Raw genomic sequence first — 24,674 nt, forward strand, 5'->3', positions numbered from 1 at the left:
GGGAGCGAGTTCCAGGCATTGACCACTCTGTTGCTGAAGTCGTATTTTCTACAATGGAGATTGGAATAGTTTACTTTGAGTTTGCATCTATTGTTTGCCCATATGTTATTGCAGTTGAAGCTGAAGTAGTCTTTGACAGGTAGGACATTGTAGCAGACAATTTTGTGTACTGAGCTTAGATCAGGCTGTAGGCGGCATAGTTTTAGGTTGTCCAGGTCCAAAATTTCGAGCCTGGTAGCATAAGGTGTACTATTGTGAGATGAGGAATGGAGTACTCTTCTCATGAAATACATGCAGATACATGCATACCTTTTTAATTTTACACACACACACACACACACACACACACACACACACACACACACAGAGTGGCTTTGAGGAGGCTGTGAGTTCAATCCTAGGTAGAGGCAGATATTTCTCTCTCTGGATACAATGAGAATGTATCTGCTGTGAACTCCGCATTGGTGCCGGAAAGGGCATCCGGCCAGTAAACACTCAGCTACATTCAGTTGCATGCCACCCAGCTGTTTTCCGCACATACTGGAAGTGACGAAACGGGCCCATTTGTCGGCCTCCAAAGGCTGCAGAGGCTTCCCTCAAGCCTCTGGGAGGCCGAAAAAGGCCTCAAAATCATCTGAGAGGTGTGTGCATGTGCAGTGCTGGTAAGAGGGTGGCGTGGGGGAAATCACATGCACATGCGCACAGGGCATGGGGGCCATGCGCACATTGCCTTCTGGGTGCTGGCATGCGAGCGCGCCCTCAATGCCCTCTGCACATGTTTGGCACAGGAGCCCAAAAAGGTTAGCCAGCACTGGTATAGTTTATACATTGGCAGAGACACTTGATGTTGCTTGTCTTTCTTATGGACCTATGATATGAACCTAACCATGTTGTGGTGTCCAGCTTAGTTTTTATAAAAAACAGCACACAAAACATCAGTGTGTGTCTGAGTTCATGCAAAACACTAAATAATAAACTTTTACAAGCCACAATGGCTGGATTCACATTAGAAACTGTGAGATCCGGACAAAACAAATCACATTTTGGTAGTGTGCAATGTGTGAACTGATTTTTTTTTTTTTTTGAGAGGAGGGAATAAATATTTTTTTTTTAAAAAAGAAATTTCTGGGAAACTGATTGTCAAATGAAATGTTAATTGGTTTTCTCCTGTTTTTCTTTTTTAGAGTGTCAAACATTTTTGCATATCACTTATCCCCTGAAGATACCAGCCAACTCATCTGAAGATTGTATAGGTAGTGCTGAGGATGAGGTATTTGGGGTTTTAAAATGCATTTTGATTTATTTATTAGTTGATAATACAGAAATGATAGGAAGAACAGTCAACCAATGGAACAGAAGTTGCCCTCAGAAATTGTGGACTTGAAAGTCTCACTTGAGACTTTCAAGAAAAGATTGGACTCGGATCTGTCAGAAATTTTATATGATATGGGATTTGTTTTATCAATGGTTGGATAAAAAGGCATGGTAATGTAATAGACTAGATAATTTTGTGTAAGATAAAACTTGGAACATCTCGTATAAAATGATGGAATAAATAGTTTAGTCATGGATAATTAATAACTGATTATATATAAGCATATATTAGTTCGACAATGTGAAGACTGATATAAATTGTGAGTAAATGACTACAAAAAGATAGCACAAAAGATATGTAACCAACTGACCCACTGTACGTATATAAAATGGAAGGTGGTTTTATGTTTTTATGTTTTGTATGTGTATGTTGGTTTTTAAAAATAATTTTTTAAAAATAAATAAATAAATGGTGTAGGGTCTCCTGCTTGGGTGGGGGGTTGGGGGGTTGGACTAGATGACCTATAAAGTCCCTTCCAACTCTGTTAATCTGTTATTCTGTTATGTACAGTACTTGTGTTCGTCACAATTGCACTAATCTGGAGGAGTGGCATTTACATCCACTCTTCCAGATTTTAAGACATTTTGGTATCGGTGTGGTTTGATGTGAAATTTGCTGATGATGGGAAGAAAAAAACAGCCCTTATTATGTTCTTCATTAAACGTTTCTCCTTAAGTTTTGAATGAAAAAAACATTATTCATGGCGTAAAGTGAAACTGGATTGAATCCAAAGCTCTTTGCACACCTGAATTTTCCAGTTTCAAAACTGTTTTGCGGAATCCATCGGGTTGAGGATATTTTATGAACTTTTCAATGGGCGAAGAGCAATTTCTTCTTAGTTCCAAAGGCCTGTTTTGTAGGACTGTCCCAGGTAGAGTCAAAAAGTCAAAATGGCGGCTGAGACAAAGAAAACAAACTCAATTCCTTTCAAATATGCAAGTGCACACAAACCACACCGTGTGGACACGCCTGCCTCTCCTGAACGGATTTATCAAAATGGAAACTCTGCATTGTGGTGTTTCTATTTTATAAGGAGGAATTGGTATTTTTGCTTCGGCTCATAAAAAAAAAAATAGTACCCTATTTGGATCCAGATGGGTAGCGCTGAAAGCTGAGCCATTTGCTCTTTCAGCCTGTGACTTGCTAAGACAAAAGCACCACTTAGCAAAATAAATAATTTGATTTGTTGTTGCAAGAAACCACCTGTGGAGTTAACTTGTACTGTGTTAACTATGGTATCTGCGCTCTTTAAATGGAAGAATGCCGCTGGTGCTCTTGCAAATGTATTTTTTTGCCAATTTAGTTTACTCTGTCCATACATCTTTGATGAGAGGATCAGTAAATTGCATGGAAACCAAAGTGATTTTTTTTTTACTTACTCACCTAAGATGTGAAAAGCATCTCATCAGCAGTACACCTCAATGTTTATAAACAAGTTCATTAGGTGTTAAAACCACTGACGTGTTTAGTGATACTTTTAAATATTCAATTGATTTTTTAAAAAAATAATGTTTATTGCGTATTTTTCAATTTTGAATTCTTCTTGGTTAAAGCAGGGATGTCCAACTTTGGCAGCTTTAATAGAATACAATAGAATAACAGAGTTGGAAGAGACCTTGGAGGTCTTCTAGTCCAACCCCTGCCTAGGCAGGAAATCCTACACCATTTCAGACAAATGATTATCCAACATCTTTGTAAAAACTTCCAGTGTTGGAACATTCACAACTTCTGGAGGCAAGTTGTTCCACTGGTTAATTGTTCTAACCGTCAGGAAATTTCTCCTTAGTTCTAAGTTGCTTCTCTCCTTGATTAGTTTCCATCCGTTGCTTCTTGTCCTGCCCTCAGGTGCTTTGGAGAATAGCTTGACTCCCTCTTCTTTGGGGCATCCCTGAGTTATTGGAAAACTGCTATCATGTCTCCTCCTTCTTTTCATGAAACTAGATATACCCAATTCCAGCAACCGTTCTTTATATGTTTTAGCCTTCAATCCCCTAATCATCTTTGTTGCTTTTCTCTGCACTCTTTCTAGAGCCTCTTTTAATATAAATAATATATTATATAATATATAATTATATAAATTATATAATATAAATATAACCTTTAATGTATGTGAACTTCAACTCCCAGAGTTCTCCAGCCAGCATGGGAAATTTTGGGACTTGAAGTCCAGAAGTATTAAAGTTGCTGAGGTTGGACACCTCTCCTTTAAAATCTTTCAGTGGAATGCACGTTTTCCTTTCCCTCCCTGATTTCTTTAAAACTACATATCGTTCTTTGAAATTCTTCTCCCATTTTGGTTTAATGGACTGTGTTTAAAATTCGCATTAGATTGTGATTTGTTTAATGCTGGCTGGGGAATTCTGGGCATTGTGGTCCAACCCATCTTAAAGTTGCCAAGGTTGCAAAAACTCAGTTTTAAATCTTTCCCTTAACTTTTTCTGCCTTCATTTCCAGCGTCAAATCCTTGTTTTAGGGTTTGATGCTGGATCTATTCCAGATCTGTTCCTATTAAGAATTTATTCTGCAAAATTACTTTTGTGACCTGTGATCGTGGTATCTTGCACAAACACAAAACAACGGAGTGGTTTATTTAACTGATTCTAACAAATTGCCCTTTGCTTTGTTTTGTTCTCAATGAGCAGAGTGTTCAGGCCTACACTCTTACCATAGAAAAGAAGCACTACACCGTCTACCTGAAACAACAGTGAGTTACTTTCGGTTTTCCAATCTTAGCCTTGTGTGCGTCAAATTCTTCACTATTCAATTCTTCACTGAATATATCTGCTGAATATAACTTTGCATTGGTGACAGGAAGGCCATCCGGCCAGTAAACACTCAGCTCTATTTAGTTGCCCAGACTCCACCCATTTTGTTTTTGTCCTATAAACGTCCTAGAATTATTTGGAATTGGACATAAATTTTGACATTGGGAGGTGTTTCTCTCTCTTTACCTCGGCCTGCTCCCTCACCGTATTTCTATTATCTTTATTATATTATTATCTCGTATTTCTATTTTATATTTTTAAAATAAACTTTAAATTGATAGCGAAATACAAAGGAGAGGAAATTCTGGAGACAACGATAGAGGAAGCGTCCTAATGAGATTTAGTGGACAAAAGGTTGGGCAGTTAACAAGGTTTGAGGAGAATGCTTAGATATGGAGGTTCACATTGTAGGTAGTCCTCGACGTACGACCACAATTGAGGCCAAAATTTCTGTTGCTAAGGGAGACATTTGCTAAATGAGTTCTCCCCCATTTGACGACCTTTCTTGTCACAGCGAATCACTGCAATTCTTAAATTAGTAACCCGGTTGTTAAATGAATCTGGCTTCCCTGTTGACTTCGCTCATCGCAAAAGGGGGAATCACGTGACTCCGGGATACTTGAAACCGTCATAAATTTGAGTCGGTTGTCCAGCATCTGAATATGAATCATGTGACCCTGGGGGGTGGGTGGGTGGGATGCTACAACAGTCGTAAGCGTGAAAATTGGTCTTAGGTCACTTTTTGCAGGGCTGTTGTAACTTCGAATGGTCACGAAATGGGATTCTACTGGTTTGGACTGGTTCGGGGCAAACTGGATGTTTAAAGTTACATCCGGTTTGCTGAACCGGTATTTCAATCAACCGGCTGGCCTTGCCCACCTCGCCCCACCCCTCCCAGGAGTTTCAATGCAGCCCATTTTGGATGTAGGTAAAGGCAGGGTCTGCGCGAAGGCTCTGGGAGGGGGAAAAACGGGCCTTCCGGAAGTCCGGAAACGGGCCTGTTTCCGGCTTCCGGAGGGCCTCCAGAGCCCAGGGGAGGCTGTTTTCACCCTCCCAGGGGCCCCGGGGAAAGCCTCCGGACCCTTGGAAGGGGGAAAATGGCCTCCCCGGGCTCTGGAGGCCCTCCGGAAGCCGGAGACAGGAGTGAACCGGTTGCTGGAAGTTTTAAATCCCACCCCTGCTGACAACCATTGGTTTAGCAGCAATCCGAAGTTACGGCCCTGAAAAAGTTGACTTAAGACAGGTCCTCACACTTATGACCCTCCTAGCATTTCCCCACAGTCGCATGATCAATCGGTGAATCAAAATCGAGTGCATTGTGTCCCTCGTGTCCAAGGGTCCTGCAATCATCACTTGCAACCTTCCCCAGCAGCTCCCAGCAACCATAGCCCATTGGGGTGGGGGGAGAGCCAGATTTGCTAAATGGCCACTTGATTCACTTAACGACGACATGGATTGGCTTAACAACAGCGGCAAAAATGGTGGTAAAATCCGGCATAAGTCGTTTAACACCCACTTTGCTTAGCCACAGAATGTTGGGCTCCATAATCAAACTACGCCTGCCAGTAATAAAAGATGTTAATCATGGATCCGTCCCGCCAGCGATGGATTCGCTATGACGCTGCCTCGCACTGCTACCTGGGAGTGGGAGGCTGAATGGGAATCCCCACATGACGTGGCTGCAGCGCTCCGATTTAATGACACTTTAGTGAGGGGAGGGGGGTTTATACATCGGGTGTCAGGGAAGTAGAGGGGATCGGTGATAGGGAGGGTGCAGAGCGTTCTAGGCTATGGTGTGGGAGTACAGCCTAAGTCAGCGGTGGCCAATCTTTTGGACCTCAGGGACCACCAAACTCATAATTTTAAATCCTGCGGACCAGAGACCCTGGGAAAATCCCCCCCAAAAAGTCTGCAGGAAAATTCCCCATCCTGTTTTCCTACCGATCGATCATTCTTTATTTGGGATCGCAGGATACCGTCTCCAGCTCTATTCTCAGGGGGAGAGAGAAAGAGAGACTTTTGGCTTCATGCAAGGAAAGCAGCAGGAGCTGCAGAAGTCTTTCTTTCTCTCCCCCAAACTCCGCCAGAAATGAGTCTTTGTGAGACTTGTCGCACCGGCGCAGCCTCTTGGAGCTTTGTAATGGAGATGAGCACTGCCCCCTAAAGCCAGAAATGACTAGCACGTATGTGCAAGAGGAACCTTTGCCTTTATCCATCTCTTTGATTCCAGTTTGACTTTTGTTTCATTGGTTTCACCACAGGTCCTTTTTGCCCAATGATTTTATGATTTATACCTACAACCCCGGAGGCTTTGTGCAACCCAGTATCCCAGACATTCAGGTGAAGATGTTTTATTGCATTTTGTCCTCACAAAATTCAAACCACGGTTTAAATTACATTAAACCATTAAATATTGGGGTGGTGGTAGTTTTTTTTCTCCAAATCATGTCTTCCAATGCCATAAATACCATTTTGGTTTGCTAATATAGCACCACAGTTAATATTATACAGCTGAGAGATACTATAGGAATTCAGAGAGGAAAGTCTGAAGAAGATTTTAATTTCCAGGCAAGTTTGTGCACTACGAAATGATCCTAGAATTAATTACTTATAGAGTAACAGAGATGTTCTTCTGTAACAACTTGGAGGGACCTTGGAAGTCTTCTAGCCCAACCCTCTGCTTAAGCAGGAGATCCTATACCACTCTGGACAAATGGTTGTTCAATCTCTTCTCGAAAACCTCCAGTGATGGAGCACCCACACATTTTGAAGGAGTGCTGTTCCTCTGGTTGATTGTTCTCACTATCATGAAATTTCTCCTTAGTTCTAGATTGGAACCTCAGTGTTAAGATCTAGTCCAGTTGCGCTCTTGGCTTTGGCTAACAATGGCTTGAATAAATGGGGTCGAAAGAGCCCTTTGAACCCAGATCAAAGGGTTCAGTTTCCTCCTCCAACAGTTCCTTTATCTCTCCTTCCTCAACCGAATAGTCAGATTGGTCTTCCTCTGAGGTTGGAGCAGAGTCAGTCCTTAGAGGCTGGCTCATCTTATGTTGACTGCGGTGTGTAATGACTGGGATAGTACCTAACTAATGAGTATCTAACACCTTGCTGTGTTCCCCCTGTCAGTCCCTGTCTAATTACCTCAGTAAACCTTTGTTGCACCTCCATTGGCATTAATTGAGCCCCTAAAGTTGGCAGGCAGAGCGAGTCCGAGACCGGTTTGGGCACCATGCCACCTACCGCTGCCTGTTGGCATGTTGGGACAGGTGTAGGTGGGAAAGCAGGTACCACTGGAGTAGAAACACCCCAATGAGAACAACCTGGCATTTCTGCATTTTGAACTAATAATCTTCCACCATTACTTCTTGTCCTAGCCTCAGGTGCTTTGGAGAATAAATCAACCCCCTTTTCTCTGTGAACAGGCCCTCAAAAATCCAAAGGTAGCCATTGTATCACCCCTAAACCTTTTCTTTGGACACACCCAGTTTCCACGAGGGTTCATGGTAGGCTTTAGCCTCCAGTCCCCTAATAATGAAAAGAAGGACTAGGGGTGACATGATAGCCGGGTTCCGATATCTCGGGGGCTACCACAAAGAAGAGGGAGTCAAATTATTCTCCAAAGCCCTTGAAGGCAGGACAAGAAGCGATGGGTGGAAACTAATCAAAGAGAGACGCAACCTGGAATTAAGGAGAAACTTCCTAACAGTCAGGACAATCAATCAGTGGAACACCTTGCCTCCAGAAGTTGTAAATGATGGAAGTTTTTAAGAAGAGTGGACAATCATTTGTCTGAAGTGGTATAGGGTTTCCTGCCTAAGCAGGGGGTTGGACTAGAAGACCTCCAAGGTCCCTTCCAACTCTTCTCTTCTCTTCTCTTCTCTTCTCTTCTCTTCTCTTCTCTTCTCTTCTCTTCCCTTCCCTTCCCTTCCCTTCCCTTCTCTTCCCTTCCCTTTCTTTCCCTTCCTTTCTATTCTATTCTTCATTCCAATATTCTATTCTATTCTATTCTATTCTATTCTATTCTATTCTATTCTATTCTATTCTATTCTATTCCTATTCCTATTCCTATTCTATTCATTTCTAATCTTTGTTATTCTTCTCTGAACTTTCTAAATAGTTTATGGCTTTTAAAACTGAAATTCACACCTTGAGGTAGAAATAATGGCTCAGATCCCCAGAACTCTCTTTAAGATTGGTGAGAAACGGTGTTTCTGTCCAGTGAAGTCACGCGTATATAATCATAAGTTCCAGATCAGCTGCAAAAGTCCAAAAGGCATATAAATTGTGCCTGTTAATAGGGCCAAATTATTCCTATTTAGAAAAGGGAATTAGCTAAGGAATGGTTAGATTAATTGATTCTTTTTTTTAAAAAAATATGTGTCTTTAGAATGAATGCTTCTATGAAGGGTATATCCAAGGCTTCCCCAATTCTATGGCAATACTCAGCATCTGCTCTGGCCTCAGGTAAGAGAATTACTTTTGAAAATAGGTACAGGCTTAAAAAATAGGCCCCGACCTTTCTTTCTTTGCAGCTCATAGTTGCTTCAGAAATGGGAATAATGGTGTGGAGTGCCAGATTAGCTGCGGGCCCAATCAGGGGTGGGATTCTACTGGTTCAGACCGGTTTTATGGAACCGGTTGTGACGATTCTGTGCAGTTCGGAGAAATGGCAAATATTGCCCCTGGCTGGCCCCGCCCCTCTCCACCCGCCGTCAGTCCTCATTGTGCATGCGCAACATTGTGTGTGTTAGGCATCTAGAAATTGTCCATGGTAATAAATCACTCTGAGACAAGTATAATCTCCAACTGATTTATTAGGAACAGCTCTGGTACTTCTATGGCATTTCCAAAAGTGAAAGTCATTTTCAGCACAGTTTCACAAAACCCACCTTCTCTCCTCCCACTTCTGCACTTCGTTAATCACAAGAACCAATTAACTGCAGCTGGAATTTTTTTAATGCAACATACGGAAGAACCTTGAACTTTTCAACTCCTCCACCCCCCTTCCTTTCGTGGCAGCTGAATCTCAGAGCTGACAGCGTGTATGCCTGGCATCGCTGACTGCATTCTCCCCCGCCGATTCAGTCCTTAAGATATTTCTTTTTCCCCCCACTCTTCCCGACAATGAGCTGTTCCGACGATCAGTTGTGCCTGGATTCACCTCTCTGTCTTACTGCTTTGCCCAGGAGACTTCCCTGAGGCCCAGGAGGCAAAAAAAAAACTGGGGGGGGGGGGGGTTGCAAGAGAAGAAGAAGAAGCCACGCCCACACAGTCACATGGCCACCTAACCACACCCACAGAACCGGTTGTTAAAAAATTTGAATCCCACCCTCGGTCCCAATCCAATGTACACTTTGTCACTTTGAATGTACACTCATCGTCATACATTAAAATGAAATTTCATGGCATCCAATTCTCAAAGTGTCACCACCTCTAATATACACTACATAAACATGACAAAATAAATACATACAAAAATTATGCATATACCCACATATATTATATGACACAGAGAAACAACACAGTCTAGTTCAGATGTATACATAAAGAGGGCGGAGGAAAAAGGAATCCTGTGTATTTATAAGATGGATGGCATAAGGAACAAAGCTGCTACATTATCTAGTAGACCTACTATAAATACTTCAAAAACCCCTCCCAGAGGGGAGCAACAGAAGCAGACCATGAAGTGGGTGTGTGGGGTCTCTAACAATGCTTCGAGCTCTAAGCACATAGCAGTATTCTGAATAATGGGAAGTGAGCTTCCTGTAATATTCTCAGTTGTCCTCACCACTCTCTGTAGGGACTTTCTATCTGAGGCACTGCTGCCACCAAACCAAACAGGGACGCAATTTGTTAAAATGCTCTCAATTGTGCCTCTGTAAAAAGTGGCCAGGACATGCAATACCTCCAGGGTCACGTCATCAAGATTTGGGCATCACGCAACTGCCATTTGTAACGATTCTGGCTGGCTTCTGATAAGCACAGACAATGGCGGAAGCTAGTTTCCTTTTTTAACGATGGCATGATTCACTTAAGAATGGCAACGACCTGCTCAACAACTCTAACAACTAGCTTAGCAAATGCTACTTGTATTTACTACCTGTATTTCACGATGAATAAACTACTGGGGGGAAAAAGGCAGGCTGGGTTTGTCAATGGATAAGAAAATCTCGTGCTATAACAATGTGGACATTTTCAGGGGCGTGATACAGTTTGAGAATGTCAGCTACGGCATTGAGCACCTGGAATCTTCAACTACCTTTGAGCACCTAATTTATGAACTAAACAGCGAAAACGCCAAAGGCCCAATTTGGACAGAAAATGTCACCCATGTAGACAACCGAACGAAGACACGACATGTATCTTATAAGCTGCTTTCAGATACTGTGGTCAGTGCTGTGCTTCATTTCCTTTTCAAAGCAGTCTTTAAAAGTGTTTACCCTGCTTATGTACTAGGCTTATAGCTTATCCACCTGCTGAAGTTCTCAAGATGGCGTCAGCATTAGATGGTTCCATACAGAGGTGATATTCAGCTGGTTCTGGAGATCCAGTAGCGGAAATTTTGAATAGTTCGGAGAACCAGCCAATCCCACCTCTGACTGGCCCTGCCCCCATTGTTTCTCTGCCTCCCAAGTCCCAGCTGATTGGCTGGGTCTCCTTTGGTTGCCCTGCACAAGGAGAACGGAGCTGGAAAGCAGGTTAGTGGGGTAGGGTGGGGAGGGAATGGGGGATTTTGCAGTAACCTTCCTCTACCATGCCTACCAAGCTACGCCCACCAAGCCACACCCACAAAGTCATGCCCACCAAGCTATGCCCACAGAACTGGTAATAAAAAAAAATGAATCCCACAGCATAGGGCTGTGCAAAGCAGTTGAAAGAGGTCCATTGCAAAAGCCACTGGCCAAAACAGAGCGTTTCCCCTTGAAGTGTTAAAGCAGCCGTGTCCTCTTTAAAACTCGTTCTATTCCTTTGAAGGCATTCTTCTGTTGTCTGTGGAAAGTTACTAAAGGAGCTGGACTTTCTGGTTTTTTTCTTCAGCTCCTTCAGCTCTGGCTGGATGGTGAGGAATGGAAGGATTTATATTCCTTGCAGACAGCTGGTCATTTGCCTCCTTTTAGAGGGTCACTGAGGCCACCTGGAGGTTTGTTTATCTGTGTCCTCAGGGTCATTCCAATGAACAGCCTTTGAATGGTGTGGGAGTAGAAACTGAGGAAAAAATTGCAGACAAGGAGCACTACTCAGGTGACCCTGAGGACATAGATAAACCTCCAAGTGGCCTCAACACAACCCTCTCAAAGGATGCAAATGACCAGCTGTCTGCAAGGAGTATAAATCCTTCCCTTCCCCACCATCCAGTCAGAGCTGAAGAAGCTTCTTGGATGAGAAGCACAAAAGAAAGGCCAGTTGCCTCCTGAAAAAAGCACCTTTGGGACAACCTTGATCTGGATGACTGAGAATCTCTACAGACTTTTAGCTGTGGGAAGTAATGCCTGCACAAAGAACATTTTATAGGAACAACCATCAAAGTGAAACAGTACAGACACACAGACAAGGAGGGACGGTTTTCACAGGGAATGTGTCAGCTTCCAAAGGCCACTTTAACTATTTGAGGAGGGAACTTTTGCTTGTGCCAATGCACTGTATACAATGCCCATTTTAAATTGCTGCAAGTTAAACAAAACTTGGTTGTTGTTGTTGTTTTTAAATGGCAACCTTGCCAAAAGCAATTCCTCCCTCCTTGTTGTTGCCTGCAACTGGGATTTGGACAGGGGTGGGCTTCAAAATTTTTAGCCATGGGTTCGATTACTGGGTGGGCATGGTCATGGTGGTGCTCCTTGTCTGCAATGGCCTAGTTGGCCTCCTGCACCGTGACGAGGGGAGGGGGGCATTTTTGCTCTCCCCGGGCTCCGGAGGCTCTCTGGGATAGTGTGGGAAGTCCGGGTGAAACTTTTAGTTTCAGAATTCCACAGAATGTGCCTGGTGCTATTCTAATAAAAGTACCTTGAGATTATGTTTGTCTTGGAGTTACTGACAGGAATGGATTTTCCCTGGAATGCTGACATCCGTACTGCTAAGGAAAATACATTTTGCATGCTGCTAGAATTGTGTAGAGTTGCTGGTGAAATGCAGAAGCATTGCTAAAAAATGGATTATTATTTTTTTGTCCATCCTCAGCCGCTGTCAGATACCACGAAAAGTCACAGGTACATTGAAGTCTACGCTGTTGTGGACAAGGTTTTGGTAAGTCTCTTAACCGTCCCAAATATCTCCAAATTCTCTAAGCGTCCCCATCCTTCGTGACTTGGTATCATAGTTGGTACTAATTTATTTGATTTGTGGTGGCTGTTGCATTGTCTAATAAATTCAGAGTGGATATTAACTAAAGCAGGGGTAGTCAACCTGGTCCCTAGCGCCCACTCGTGGGCGTTCCAGCTTTCATGGTGGGCGGTAGGGGTTTTGTCCCCTACTTTATAAATCACCATTACTGTGGAACCGGTGGGCGGTTAGAAAATTTTACTACTAACAAGAGATACAAAAGTGAGCGGTAGGTATAAAAAGGTTGACTACCCCTGAACTAAAGCATGTCGTTGTGATGAACTGGGAGCCCAGCTCTAATCTAAGCCCCCTTTTGCTTTGAATGCAGGTTTTGCATGCAAGTAATAATTGTCTTTTTTTAAATAAATAAATAAATTGTGAACTGTGTATCAACTACTTGTTTTTCAGTTCAACTATTTGGGCGGAAATCCTGAATATGTAACTTCAAACATTGTGCAGATTATCGGCTTTGTGAATAGTGTAAGTTATGGTTCTGGTTTTCTCTCCAATTAACTTCGGGTCTGGCTGCATTTTATTCTTCATCCTGTTTGATGTAGAACTGTTGATATGAGCCACGATGGCGCAGTGGTTAGAGGGCAGTACTGCAGGCTATCTCACCTGCCTGCCAGCTGCCTGCAATTTAGCAGTTCGAATCTCACCAGGCTCAAGGTTGACTCAGCCTTCCATCCTTCCCAGGTGGGTCAAATGAGGACCCAGATGGTTGGGGGCAAGAGGCTGACTCTATAAACTGCTTAGAGAGGGCTGTAAAAGCACGGTGAAGCAGTAAATAAGTCTAAGCGCTATTGCTATTGCTATATTGCCAACATAATTCCAAGCATTAAATGCTAGAGATATGCATTCAATAAATATATAAATAAAATAAAATAAAATAATAAAATAAAATAAAATAAAATAAAATAAAATAAAATAATAAAATAAAATATAACAATAAAATAAAATAAAATAAAAATAAAATAAAATAAAAAATAAAATAATAAAATAAAATAAAATAAAATAAAATAATAATAAAATAAAATAAAATAAAATAAAATAAAATAATAAAATAAAATAATAAAATAAAATAAAATAAATAAAATAAAATAAAATAAAATAAAATAAAATAATAAAATAAAATAAAATAAAATAAAATAATAAAATAAATAAAATAATAAAATAAAATAAAATAAAATAAAATAATAATAAAATAAAATAAAATAATAAAAATAAAATAAAATAATAAAATAAAATAATAAAATAAAATAAATAATAATAAAATAATAAAATAAAATAAAATAATAAAATAAAATAATAAATAAAATAATAATAAAATAAAATAAAATAATAATAATAAAATAAAATAAAATAAAATAATAATAAAATAATAAAATAAAATAAAATAAAATAAAATAAAATAAAATAAAATAATAAAATAAAATAAAATAAAATAATAAAATAAAATAAATAATAAAATAAAATAAAATAAAATAAAATAAAATAAAATAAAATAAAATAAAATAATAAAATAAAATAAAATAAAATAATAAAATAAAATAAAATAATAATAATAAAATAAAATAAAATAAAATAAAATAGAGAAAGAGTGCAGAGAAGAGCAACAAAGATGATTAGGGGACTGGAGGCTAAAACATATAAAGAACGGTTGCTAGAATCGGGTATGTCTAGTTTGGTGAAAAGAAGGACTAGGGGTGACATGATAGCAGGGTTCCGATATTTGAGGGACCTCCACAAAGAAGAGAGAGGTCAGCCTATTTTCCAAACTCTAGAAAAAGTACAGAGGAGAACAACCAGGATGATTAAGGGACTGGAGACTAAAACATACGATGAACGGTTGCAGGAACCGGGCCTGGCTAGTCTAGTGAAGAGAAGGACCAGGGGAGACAGGATAGCAGCCTTTCAATATTTGAGGGGCTGCCACAGAGAGGAGGAGGGGGTCAAGCTTTTTTCTAAAGCACCCGAAGGCCAGAAGAAATAATGAATGGAAACTGATCAAGGAGAGATTCAACCTGGAAATAAGGAGAAACTTTCTGACAGTGAGAACAATCCACCCATGGAACAGAAGTTGCCCTCGGAAGTTGTGGGAGCGCCATCACTTGAGACCTTCAAGAAGAGATTGGACTGCCATTTGTCAGAAATGGTGTAGGGTCTCCCGCTTGGGCGGGGGGGTTGGACTAGATGACCTCCAAGGTCCCTTCCAACTCTGTTATTCTGTTCTGTTATTCTGCTATTCTCTTATTCTGATTAACTTAACTCCTGCTGCAGTCTGATTTTATCCCCGACTCTGTTCTTCAATGTACAATTGAAATCTTTGTTTTTTGGGGGGGAATTGATGCTAAATCTAGTTTAACCATGAGAAGAGCTGAACCTGTTTTTAATTAATTAACGTTCCAAATTGTGGAGAATTGCTTCAACGAAAAGAAGATTTATTCTTTTCTTTTCAGATGTTTGCCGACGTTAATGTAACAGTTGTACTTTCCTCTTTGGAGTTCTGGACAGACAATAATAAAATCTCGACCGAAGGAGAAGCTGATGAAATTCTCCGGAGGTTTTTGCAATGGAAAAATTCATACCTTGTTCTGCGACCTCACGATCTGGCCTTTTTCTTCATGTAAGTGGAAAGACATTAAATGCCAATCCTGTTTTTCCTTTTGATGCCCTTGGTGGTAAAGTATTTATGATCTTTTTTGGGGGGAAAATAGGTGCTTGTAAATACATACAGCAAAGAGTTTGGGAAATGTGCTTTTTAAAAAGAACATTTTTAAACATTGTCTCTAAATCCAGGTTTACAAGAAGTAATAGCTGCACATACAAAATATGATGTGGCCAAACCAGTACATCATGTGGTGGTTTGTCATGGGCCTAGTTCATATTGATATCTGTCTGTCTGTCTCTCTCTCTCTCTCCCTTCATCTGTCTGTCCATATCTGTCTTTATCTATCTATCTATCTATCTATCTATCTATCTATCTATCTATCTATCTATCTATCTATCTCGATCTATCTATCAATCTATCTATCTGTCTATCATCATCATCATCATCATCATCATCATCATCATCTGTCTGTCTATCTATCTATCTCTATCATCTATCTATCTAAATTATCATTTGTGTCTGTCTATCTCTATCATCTGCCTGCCTGCCTGCCTGCCTGCCTGCCTGCCTGCCTGCCTCTCTCTCTCTCTCTCTCTCTCTCTCTCTCTCTCTCTATCTATCTCTCTCTATCTATCTATCTATCTATCTATCTATCTATCTCCTGTCTATATCTATCTCTGTCTGTCTGTATCTACCTGTCTACCTATCTACCTACCTGTCTACCTACCTACCTACCCATCCATCCATCCATCCATTTATTTATCCTCTTCTCTTGCCTTGTGCTGCAGGTTCAGAGAGAAGCCAAATTACGTGGGAGCAGCTTTTACTGGAAAATTGTGCCTCCGGAATTTTGATGCAGCCGTAGCTCTGGTACCATATCACAGGTTTTACTGCAGGGTTAAACATTTGATCTGGGGTTGGTTTGGGTTAAGACGTCAGCACTAGATAATAAAAGATATCAGATTTAGACGCTAGCAAAAACAACAACAACAACATAAAATAAGAATTCCCTTGAATTCATCCTTGTTCAGGAAGTCCTTGGCTTGTGTCCATTCCTCCAGTGATCATTTAAACTGACACCAATACTGAATAAATGGATGTGTGACCAATTCTTGTAGTACCAGCTGTTGTAGCACTTGTGAGGTAATTGTTGTGGTTCGCTGGCAGCCGGTGCAGAGGGCAGCAGAATTGGACAGTGGGGAAGAACGGGGACCAGTCCCGGAGTCTGGAGAGGACTCGGACGAGGGTCCTGCGTCTGATGCAGAGACGGGGCCAGGACCATCTGGGAGTGGGGTGCTGCCTCCAGGCAGAGGACCCAAGGGAGCCTGTTCCCAGTGTGCCTATGCGCAGAGCTGCTAGAAGGCAAGAGCAGTTGAAACAAAAGGGACGCCTTGGGAGTAAGGCTGGGAGGTGATTTCCCCTCCCATAAGGTATAAAGGACAGGCCAAGATGATGAAACCTTTGCAGGAAGCAAAGTAGTTCGTTCGGTTTAGATTCATTCTTGAAGCTCTTTCTACTTTGGTTGGTTTTTGTTCTAGTTTATTTGACACTTCTGTTAATGGCAGCATTTCACGGGGAAGAAAGGTGGGTGCTTATCTCGAGGGACTGTTTGAGATTAATTACCCGGCTGGGAATGAAAATAACTCCCAGTGTCGCAATAAAACAAGACTTGTTTTTAAAATAAGCGTGTGTATAATTACGGTCTTGGAAGCTTTGGTCAGAACAGTCATGTGATCACGATCTGGCAGTTCCAGTGCCCTCTTTGGGATTACGACATTGCACGAGAACTAAAGAAGCTTCTTGGCTGAGAAGTGAAAGGTTTTCAAAGAAAAAAAAAATCAAAATAAAAAACTCTAGTTGCACCTTTGGGAATCGCTAAAGAGTAGGGTGACTCAGTGGATGAAAAAAAAAAGCAGCAGAAATGAGTTCAGGAGAGGAACCATTTCAACACCACGAATCCTCTTGAATTATCCTTTGTGGCCATGGATCACCCATGGCAACTCGATTTAAATCATAACATTTGCAAAACAACATTGGGGTGCCCCCCCGCCAGGGGCCCCTGGACCACAGGTAGAGAACCATTGCTCTAATTCAATGTAGAATATGACTTTCAGGTTTATAAAACCAACATAAAACTGAAGCGGGACGTCATGGACCCATATATAACTTGCTGTTGTCTTAGTGAAATTGTTATGGCCTGTCAGCCACTGGCCCCTCCAGCAGCCAAATCAGAGAAGGAGGAGGACCAGCATCAAGGCAACCTAAGAGCTATGAGGATGAAGAGGGAATGGAGATAGCAGAGAGAGAGAGAAAGAGAGAGAGGGGGAGAGAGAGACAGGGTTAGGCTTAGGGGAGACAGAGACAGAGAGACAGAGTCGGAGTCTGGGCTGTCCGTCAGCTCTCAGATGGAGAGTCAACAGCCCCCAGGTCTGGAGTTGGCAAGAAGAAGAGGAACAGCTGGGTCCAGTGCCTAACACGCGGATGTGCAGAAGGCAGAGGAGAGGAGAGCAGTGGAAATCCATGGGCCGGTCCTTGGGAAGGAAGAGACACTGCTGCTAGCGAAGTCCCACCCTAGCTTTGGGGATAAAAGGCAGGAGGTGGAGATGAATAAATGTGGCATTATTTTTCTTATACTATTCATCTGATGATCAGATGGACTTGTTGGCCTGGTGCTCCTAATGAAGAAATCTTCACTTCAGAGGGTTTGTTGTGTTTGGAGAGCTGGGTCAGAACAGATAATACTTTGATTTCTTAGTCTGGTTCCTCTTCTTCTTTCTTCCAGTATGAGAAGACAGTCACTTTGGAGACCTTTTCAGTCATTCTGGCCCAACTGCTGGGTTTCAGCCTGGGGATGGAATATGAAGACGGCAAAGAGTGCAAATGCCCTGGGCACATCTGTATAATGAACACGAACGCAATGCAAGTATTCCTATTAGATTCATTTCTGCCCTTCGTAGCCAGGACAGAGCTAAGAAGCCATAGGGATGGGTATTGCTCAATGGGCTTTTCTCAGGAATGAATGAGCTGGAAGGGACCTTGGAGGTCTTCTAGTCCAGCCCTTGGCTCAAGCAGGAGACCCTATACCATCTCAGATAAGGGGTTGTCTAGACTCTTCTTAAAAACCTCCAGTGATTTCTGGTGGCAAGCTGTTCCCCTGGTTAATTGTCCTCCCTGTTAGGGAGTTTCTCCTTAATTCCAGGTTGCTTCTCTCCTGGATTAGTTTCCATCCCTTGTTTCTTGTCCTTCCTTCAGGTGCTTTGGAGAATAATTTGACTCCCTCTTTTTTGGGACAGCCCCTCAAATATTGGAATACTGCTATCACGTCACCCCTAATTCTTCTTTCCTTTAGACTAGCCAGGCCCAAAACCTGCAGCCATTCTTCATATGGTTTAGTCTCCAGCCCCCAATTATTATCATAGTGGTGATCGAGTACTGTGTCCAGACGGTTAGGAAATCCCAGGTTGCTTCTCTCCTTGATTAGTTTCTGACAGGATAGTGACTGGAAGGATTTATATTCCTTGCAGACAGCTGGTCATTTGCAACCTTTTAGAGGGTTGTTGAAGTACTTGAAGGTTTACTCAGGTGGCTCTGAGCATACAGATAAACCTCCAAGTGCTTCAACAACCCTCTAAAAGGATGCAAATGACCAGCAGTCTGCAAGGAGTATAAATCCTTCCATTGCCCACCATCCAGTCAGAGCTAAAGAAGCTTCTTGGGTGAGAAGTGAAACATCCTCAAAATAAAAACCAAGAAAGTCCAGTTGGCTCCTTAAAAAAAAAAAAAAAACCACCTTCCATGACCTGGATGACTAAGAATCTCTACAGACATATAGTTGGGATACATATATATTGGAAAGATAGGTGGCTATATGGTAATGTCACTTGTTCTTTCGCCTTTTTTGTCTTTCTTTCAGTAATTCGAATGGAATTAAAAAATTCAGTAGCTGTAGCATTGTCGACTTCCAAAACTTCATTAAGTTCAGGAGCGCCCCTTGCCTTTCTAATCGGCCAGATTTGAAGCTGTACTCTCGGAAGGAACTGCCCAAAGGCAAACCAGCTTGTGGGAATGGTGTTTTGGAACCTGGAGAGAAGTGTGATTGCGGGAGCATTGAGGTGAGTATCTGAGAACCACTTTCATGCGTGTTGTTTGAAATATAATATAATATGTTATTTGAAATATACTCTACCCGACTCTGTAGTCTCTTCCCCAAACCCCAAAAACTTTAACCTTAGACTGTCTACTATTGACCTCACCCCTTTCCTAAGAGGTCTGTAGGGGGCGTGCATAAGCGCACCAACGTGCCTACCGTCCCTGTCCTATTGTTTCTCTTATTCTTTTATTTTTCTTATATGTACCCATTTCATGTATTCACAACTATGTATACACTTATACTTATTATCTTGTAAACAATTGGCAAATCAAATAAATAAATAAATAAATAAATAATAAATAAATAATAAATAAATAATAAATGAATAATAAATAAATAAATAATAGGGATGCTGTCCTCTTTCAGGGGCTCCAGATGAGTTTTTCATGCTTACTTACCTTGCAACAATAGTTGGATCTCCCTGTTTGCAAATGAACTGTCTTTACTAAGAAACAGTTTTTTTCCTGTTTGCTCATTTCACCATTTCTTCTCTTGTTGACCTCTTTCCTCCTCCTCCTCCTCCTCCCACGTACCCCTCCCCCACCTCCTCCTTCTCCTTCCCCTCCTCTCCTCCTCCTTCCCCTTTCTCCTCCTCCCCCCTCTTCCTCCTTCCCCATCCTCTTCCCCCTCCCCCTCCCCCTTTCCTTATCTTCCTCCTCCTTCCCCCCCTCCTCCTCCCCTCCTCCTTCCTCCTCCCCCTCCTTCTTCTCCTCCTCTTCCTCGGTTCTTCTTCTCCTTTAAATACCTTGAAATTAAAGTTGCAGCTTTCTTCTTTATCAAAAAGTGAAATGCCTTAACAGTGCATCCCAAAGGGTGCTTTTTTCAAGAGGAGAGGCAACTGGACTGTCTTGGTTCTTCTTCAAAGACATTTCGCTTCTCATCCAAGAAGCTTCTTCACCCTCCAGTCAGAGCTGAAGAAGCTTCTTGGATGAGAAGCGAAACATCTTCGAAGAAGAACCGGGACAGTTCCAGTTGCCTCTTGAAAAAAGAAGCACCTTTGGGACAACCATCTCATGATTGTGTTTTTCAGCATTGCAAGAGGAGCAAATGTTGCACCAGCAGTTGTACGTTTCAGCGGGGAGCTGTGTGCAGTAATGAATTATGCTGTGAAGATTGCAAGGTAAGGCATCCCTAAGTCCTTGAAGCAGGGAGGAAGTGCAAAGCGGTGGGGTTTAGGCCTGATAGAACTATCGGGTGAATATCAAGCAGCTGCTTCCCAATCTTGAGGACGAGAGGAGAGTTGGCCAAATATCCAGAGACTCAGAAATGCGGGAATAAAAGGGCAGGATTTAGACCTTGGGGATATAGGAGGTTGTCCTTAAAGATCACCTGGAAATTTATGCTATATGAAATGTAGCTTCATGTATGTTTATATAAGTCAGGTATTGTGGGAGATGACCAGGCAGAGCCCAAGGGAGGGTTGAAACACGTCATCAGTTTGGAATCGCTTCGGTCCCACAAGAGATCTTAAGTCCAGCCCACCTTGAATTCCGTTGACTCTTATCTACCGCCAATTTGCTTTGACCATTAGTAGTCCAGATTCTTGCGGAGAGCGTTAGCATGCAATAAATGTATGTATTCATTTGAAGTGCTGGATTTCCCCGATTTCCTGTTCTTGATCGGCATGTGATTTTCTCACGCTAGCACTGCTGTTGAAGCTGCATTGAATTCCAGTTTATTTAAGAAACTCCTAGTCATCAACTCTTCATAATATTATGTACAATGTAACATAGTGTATAACAAACTGCATCACTGTCTGGTTTGGTGGCAGCAGTGCCTCAGGTAGAAAGTCCCTACAGAGAGTGGTGAGGACAGCTGAGAAGATAATAGGAAACTCGCTTCCCGTTATTCAGGATGCTGCTCATAAGCGCTCTGTGCTTAGAGCACAAAGCATTATTAGAGACCCCACCCACCCACTTCATGGTGTGTTTGTGTTGCTCCCCTTGAAGAATCCTACTTCAAGGATTCAAAGTATTTCTAGCAGGACTACCAGATTCTGTAACAGCTTTGTTCCCTATGCCATCCATCTGGTAAACTCGCAAGGTTCGTTTTTCTTGCCATGGACATGTACACATCTGAACTAGACTGTGTTGTTTCTCTGTGTTATGTAATATATGTGGGTACATGCATAATTTTATATTCGTTTGTTTTGTCATGTTTATGTGGTATAAAATTGGAGGTGGTGACTCTTGTATGCTGTATGCAACAAAATTCCACTTTAATGTATGTCGATTAGAGTACATTCAAGTGACAATAAAGTTATTATTCTATTCTATTCTATTCTATTCTATTCTATTCTACTCTACTCTACTCTACTCTACTGTATTCTGTTCTACATCCAATATTTATTCTATTCTATTCTATTCTATTCTATTCTATTCTATTCTATTCTATTCTATTCTATTCTATTCTATTCTATTCTATTCTATTCTTCATTATTTATTTATTCTATTCTCCTCTCTCTCCTTTCTGTTCCTATTCTATTCTATTCTCTCATTCTATTCTATTCTATTCTATTCTATTCTATTCTATCTAATATTTATTTTATCCCCTCCTCTCCTTATTCTATTCTACTCTATTCTGTATCTATTCTATTCTGTATTCTATTCTATTCTACTCTACTATTCGGTATTCTATTCTATTCCATTCAGTTCCATTATTTTCTGTTCCATTCCATTTTTTTTCCATTCTTCCTTCCACTATTCTGTTCTGTTCTGTTCTATTCTATTCTGCTCTGTTCTATGCTATGCTATGCTATGCTATGCTATGCTATGCTATTAATATAACGTGATACATTGTTCCTTTTCCATTTTATTCTTTTATCTTCTTGCCTAGTTCAAGCCAAGGAACACAATATGTAGACAAGCGTTAGACAAGAATTGTGACTTTCCCGAGTATTGCAATGGGAGTTCGGCTATTTGCCCGGGCAATGTTTACGTCCAAAATGGTATTGATTGTGCTTCTAACACCGGCTTCTGTTATGGTGGATTTTGTCAATCAGCCGACTTGCACTGCCAGGAGTTCTTCGGATCACGTATGTTGAAATGGCTAATTTTGATTCTTTCCCTCTCCCCTTAATGCAGACAAGGTCTTTCCTGACCATACTTTAACACCATCAAGCAACCCTACCTTTCTCCTGGGATCACTTTTTTGTGTGCACAAAGATGATTCTTGGCCTTTTTTTTTTTTTAACATCAGCTTTGTGTCAGGTTTCTTTATCATAATTCTTGGGAATGATCAGCTGCTGCTTACAGATTACCCCTAACGATGGATACCAGCATGCCGTGGGGAGAAAGAATGACTCTAAGGCTCACCTCAGTTTACAGCATGAAACAAAACTAAATGGAGACTGGCTAGTCAGGAACACACAGACACACACACACATTTCTGTTCTCATCCACGAAGCTTCTTCAGCTCTGACTGGATAGTGGGGAATGGAAGGATTTATACTCCTTGCAGACAGCTAGTGTCATACCCCTGTCGGAATCTGATTCTGAGGGGGAGGCCGAGCAGCTGACAGGGAGTGGGAGTGTGGCTCCATTGGCTGTGGAAGAAACTGGGGAAGGGCAAAGTCCGGCTGGGCAGAGCAGGGGAGAGGTAGAACAAAGGAGAGGGAGTTCAGAGGAAGATCCAGGCTTACCCTCTCTTCATCCTTGGGTACGCAGGGAGGAATAGAGAAGGGAGCAACGTGAGTTGTGTGGCTTACGGGGGAGGAAAGGGCCTTGATTCCCTTCATTAGTTGCAGCTGGGAACACAGTGTTTACAAAGGGAGGCTGCACACAGCAACTTGTTGAAAGCAAATTGTGAGTTATCTTTTATGGTCGAGGCTTATCTGGGTTCCTGGCGTCATCCCAACTGTGTGTGTTTTGTTGGCCTTTGAAGTCTGCAATTCCTTATCCTGCCCTGTCCAGTTAATTGCTGCAGCGTGGTTTGTGTGGGTTTTTATTTACAGTTTATATGTACTTCCTTTTCGGACTGAATTTCCTTCACTTAAAGACTGTTCTTGGGAGAGTTTTTTTCTCCAGCTGAAGGTAACTGGACATTGGGGGCAAAGTTGGAGGTATTAAAGGGTCTTTTCTTACTTATGTGACTGTGTTGCCTTTGTGCCATGCCCCGGGTCATCACAGCTGGACTTTTAGCTATACAATTGGGTATGAAAACCCGGAGTAGGAATAGATTTCCAGAGGAAAAATTGCAGACTACAGGAACCATTTGGGCTACTCAGATGACACTGAGGATACAAATAAATCTTCAAGTAGCCTCAACGACCCTCTAAAAGGATGCAAATGACCAGCTGTCTGCAAGGAATATAAATCCTATATAAAGCTTCTTGCATGAGAAGCAAAACAACTTCAAAGGAAAAAACAAGGCAGTCCAGTAGCCTCCTGAAAAAAGCACTTTTGGGACAAACTGTTATATCCGTATATCAGTTAAAACATTGCGAGGGAAAAAGTTGCGAGTGATATAGTTGCTCTTCTAACCAAACTCTGCCAAAAACATATAGGGTCAAGAAACGCCCCGCAAGTCTGCTACGAAGTGAATAACCAGGCTGATAGATTTGGGCACTGTGGCGTCGATTTCAAAAGGAAATTTAAAACTTGCTCTTCTCGGTAGGTGATTAGGCAATAAAGAATACGTTGAAATTCTCTGTGTCAACTCATAAAATATTTCTGTGGTCTTTTTAGAGTTGCCAACAGAAAGGGAGAGGGAAGCAGTGGGCAGCTTGCATTCCATAAATGTTTTCAAAGATAGTAACTAGGTGACTGAAATTTCTGTTGTGCAAAATTCTAACTGGAGAGCATGATTGATGACTCTTGGCTGTGGATATGTCCCATTGGAGAATATGAATTACGATATGCCCAGGGGGTTGGGGGAAAACCAGGCTCAAGGGTGACAATGAATGATGTGTCTCAGAGTCGGCTACACCCAGGCAGTGCCGGCATGTTTACTCCTAATAAATCATCGTTAAGTTCTGGAAGTTGGCTAGAGACTCATGATTTAAATGGGAGTAACTGCTGGAGTCCTGGCACTCTGTTTTGGAGAGAGGGGCTATAGGAGGGAATGAGGTTCAATCCCTGGCCTGAGTTTTCTTGGACCAGATTATAGAACATAGAATAACAGGGTTGGAAGGGACCTTGGAGGTCTTCTAGTCTAACCCCCTGCTCCAGCAGGAGATCCTGTACCATTTAAGACAAATGGCTTTTTGAAAACTTCTGGATGCAAGGATTTCACTGAGTAATTGTATCATAAATTAATTAATTATAATGGATTACATCACATCATATCACATCACATTATACGTTTGATGTGTTATATGTTGCTATATTACATTAGATTGCAGATTATATATGTTATTACATGTTATATTGTATTGCACTGCACTATATATTATGTTATCCTATTTTATTTATTTTTACAGATAATAATTTTCATTTCCAGTATTGGAGATTGTGGACT

The 24,674-nt window shown here is 41.4% G+C and overlaps 1 protein-coding gene across 1 annotated transcript in view; it reads left to right on the plus strand.

Moving 5' to 3' along the window:
• The first annotated feature begins 745 nt into the window (after positions 1 to 745).
• LOC113425898 (disintegrin and metalloproteinase domain-containing protein 32-like) overlaps positions 746 to 24,674 on the plus strand; it is a 32,017-nt gene continuing 8,088 nt past the window's right edge. The window contains exons 1-15 of the mRNA XM_087969810.1: positions 746 to 800; positions 1,185 to 1,270; positions 4,018 to 4,079; positions 6,402 to 6,480; positions 8,528 to 8,604; positions 10,340 to 10,529; positions 12,316 to 12,381; positions 12,865 to 12,936; positions 14,916 to 15,082; positions 15,856 to 15,937; positions 17,850 to 17,986; positions 18,981 to 19,179; positions 20,248 to 20,337; positions 22,053 to 22,251; positions 23,722 to 23,827. Of these exons, the coding sequence (XP_087825936.1) occupies positions 746 to 800; positions 1,185 to 1,270; positions 4,018 to 4,079; positions 6,402 to 6,480; positions 8,528 to 8,604; positions 10,340 to 10,529; positions 12,316 to 12,381; positions 12,865 to 12,936; positions 14,916 to 15,082; positions 15,856 to 15,937; positions 17,850 to 17,986; positions 18,981 to 19,179; positions 20,248 to 20,337; positions 22,053 to 22,251; positions 23,722 to 23,827 (1,667 nt within the window). The remainder of the gene's footprint in view (positions 801 to 1,184; positions 1,271 to 4,017; positions 4,080 to 6,401; positions 6,481 to 8,527; positions 8,605 to 10,339; positions 10,530 to 12,315; positions 12,382 to 12,864; positions 12,937 to 14,915; positions 15,083 to 15,855; positions 15,938 to 17,849; positions 17,987 to 18,980; positions 19,180 to 20,247; positions 20,338 to 22,052; positions 22,252 to 23,721; positions 23,828 to 24,674) is intronic.

The sequence above is a fragment of the Notechis scutatus genome, chromosome 7 (genome assembly GCF_049901735.1).
Source record: "Notechis scutatus isolate UNSWTSFEM ecotype Mainland chromosome 7, rNotScu1.2, whole genome shotgun sequence".
NCBI classification, from domain to species: Eukaryota; Metazoa; Chordata; class Lepidosauria; order Squamata; family Elapidae; genus Notechis; species Notechis scutatus.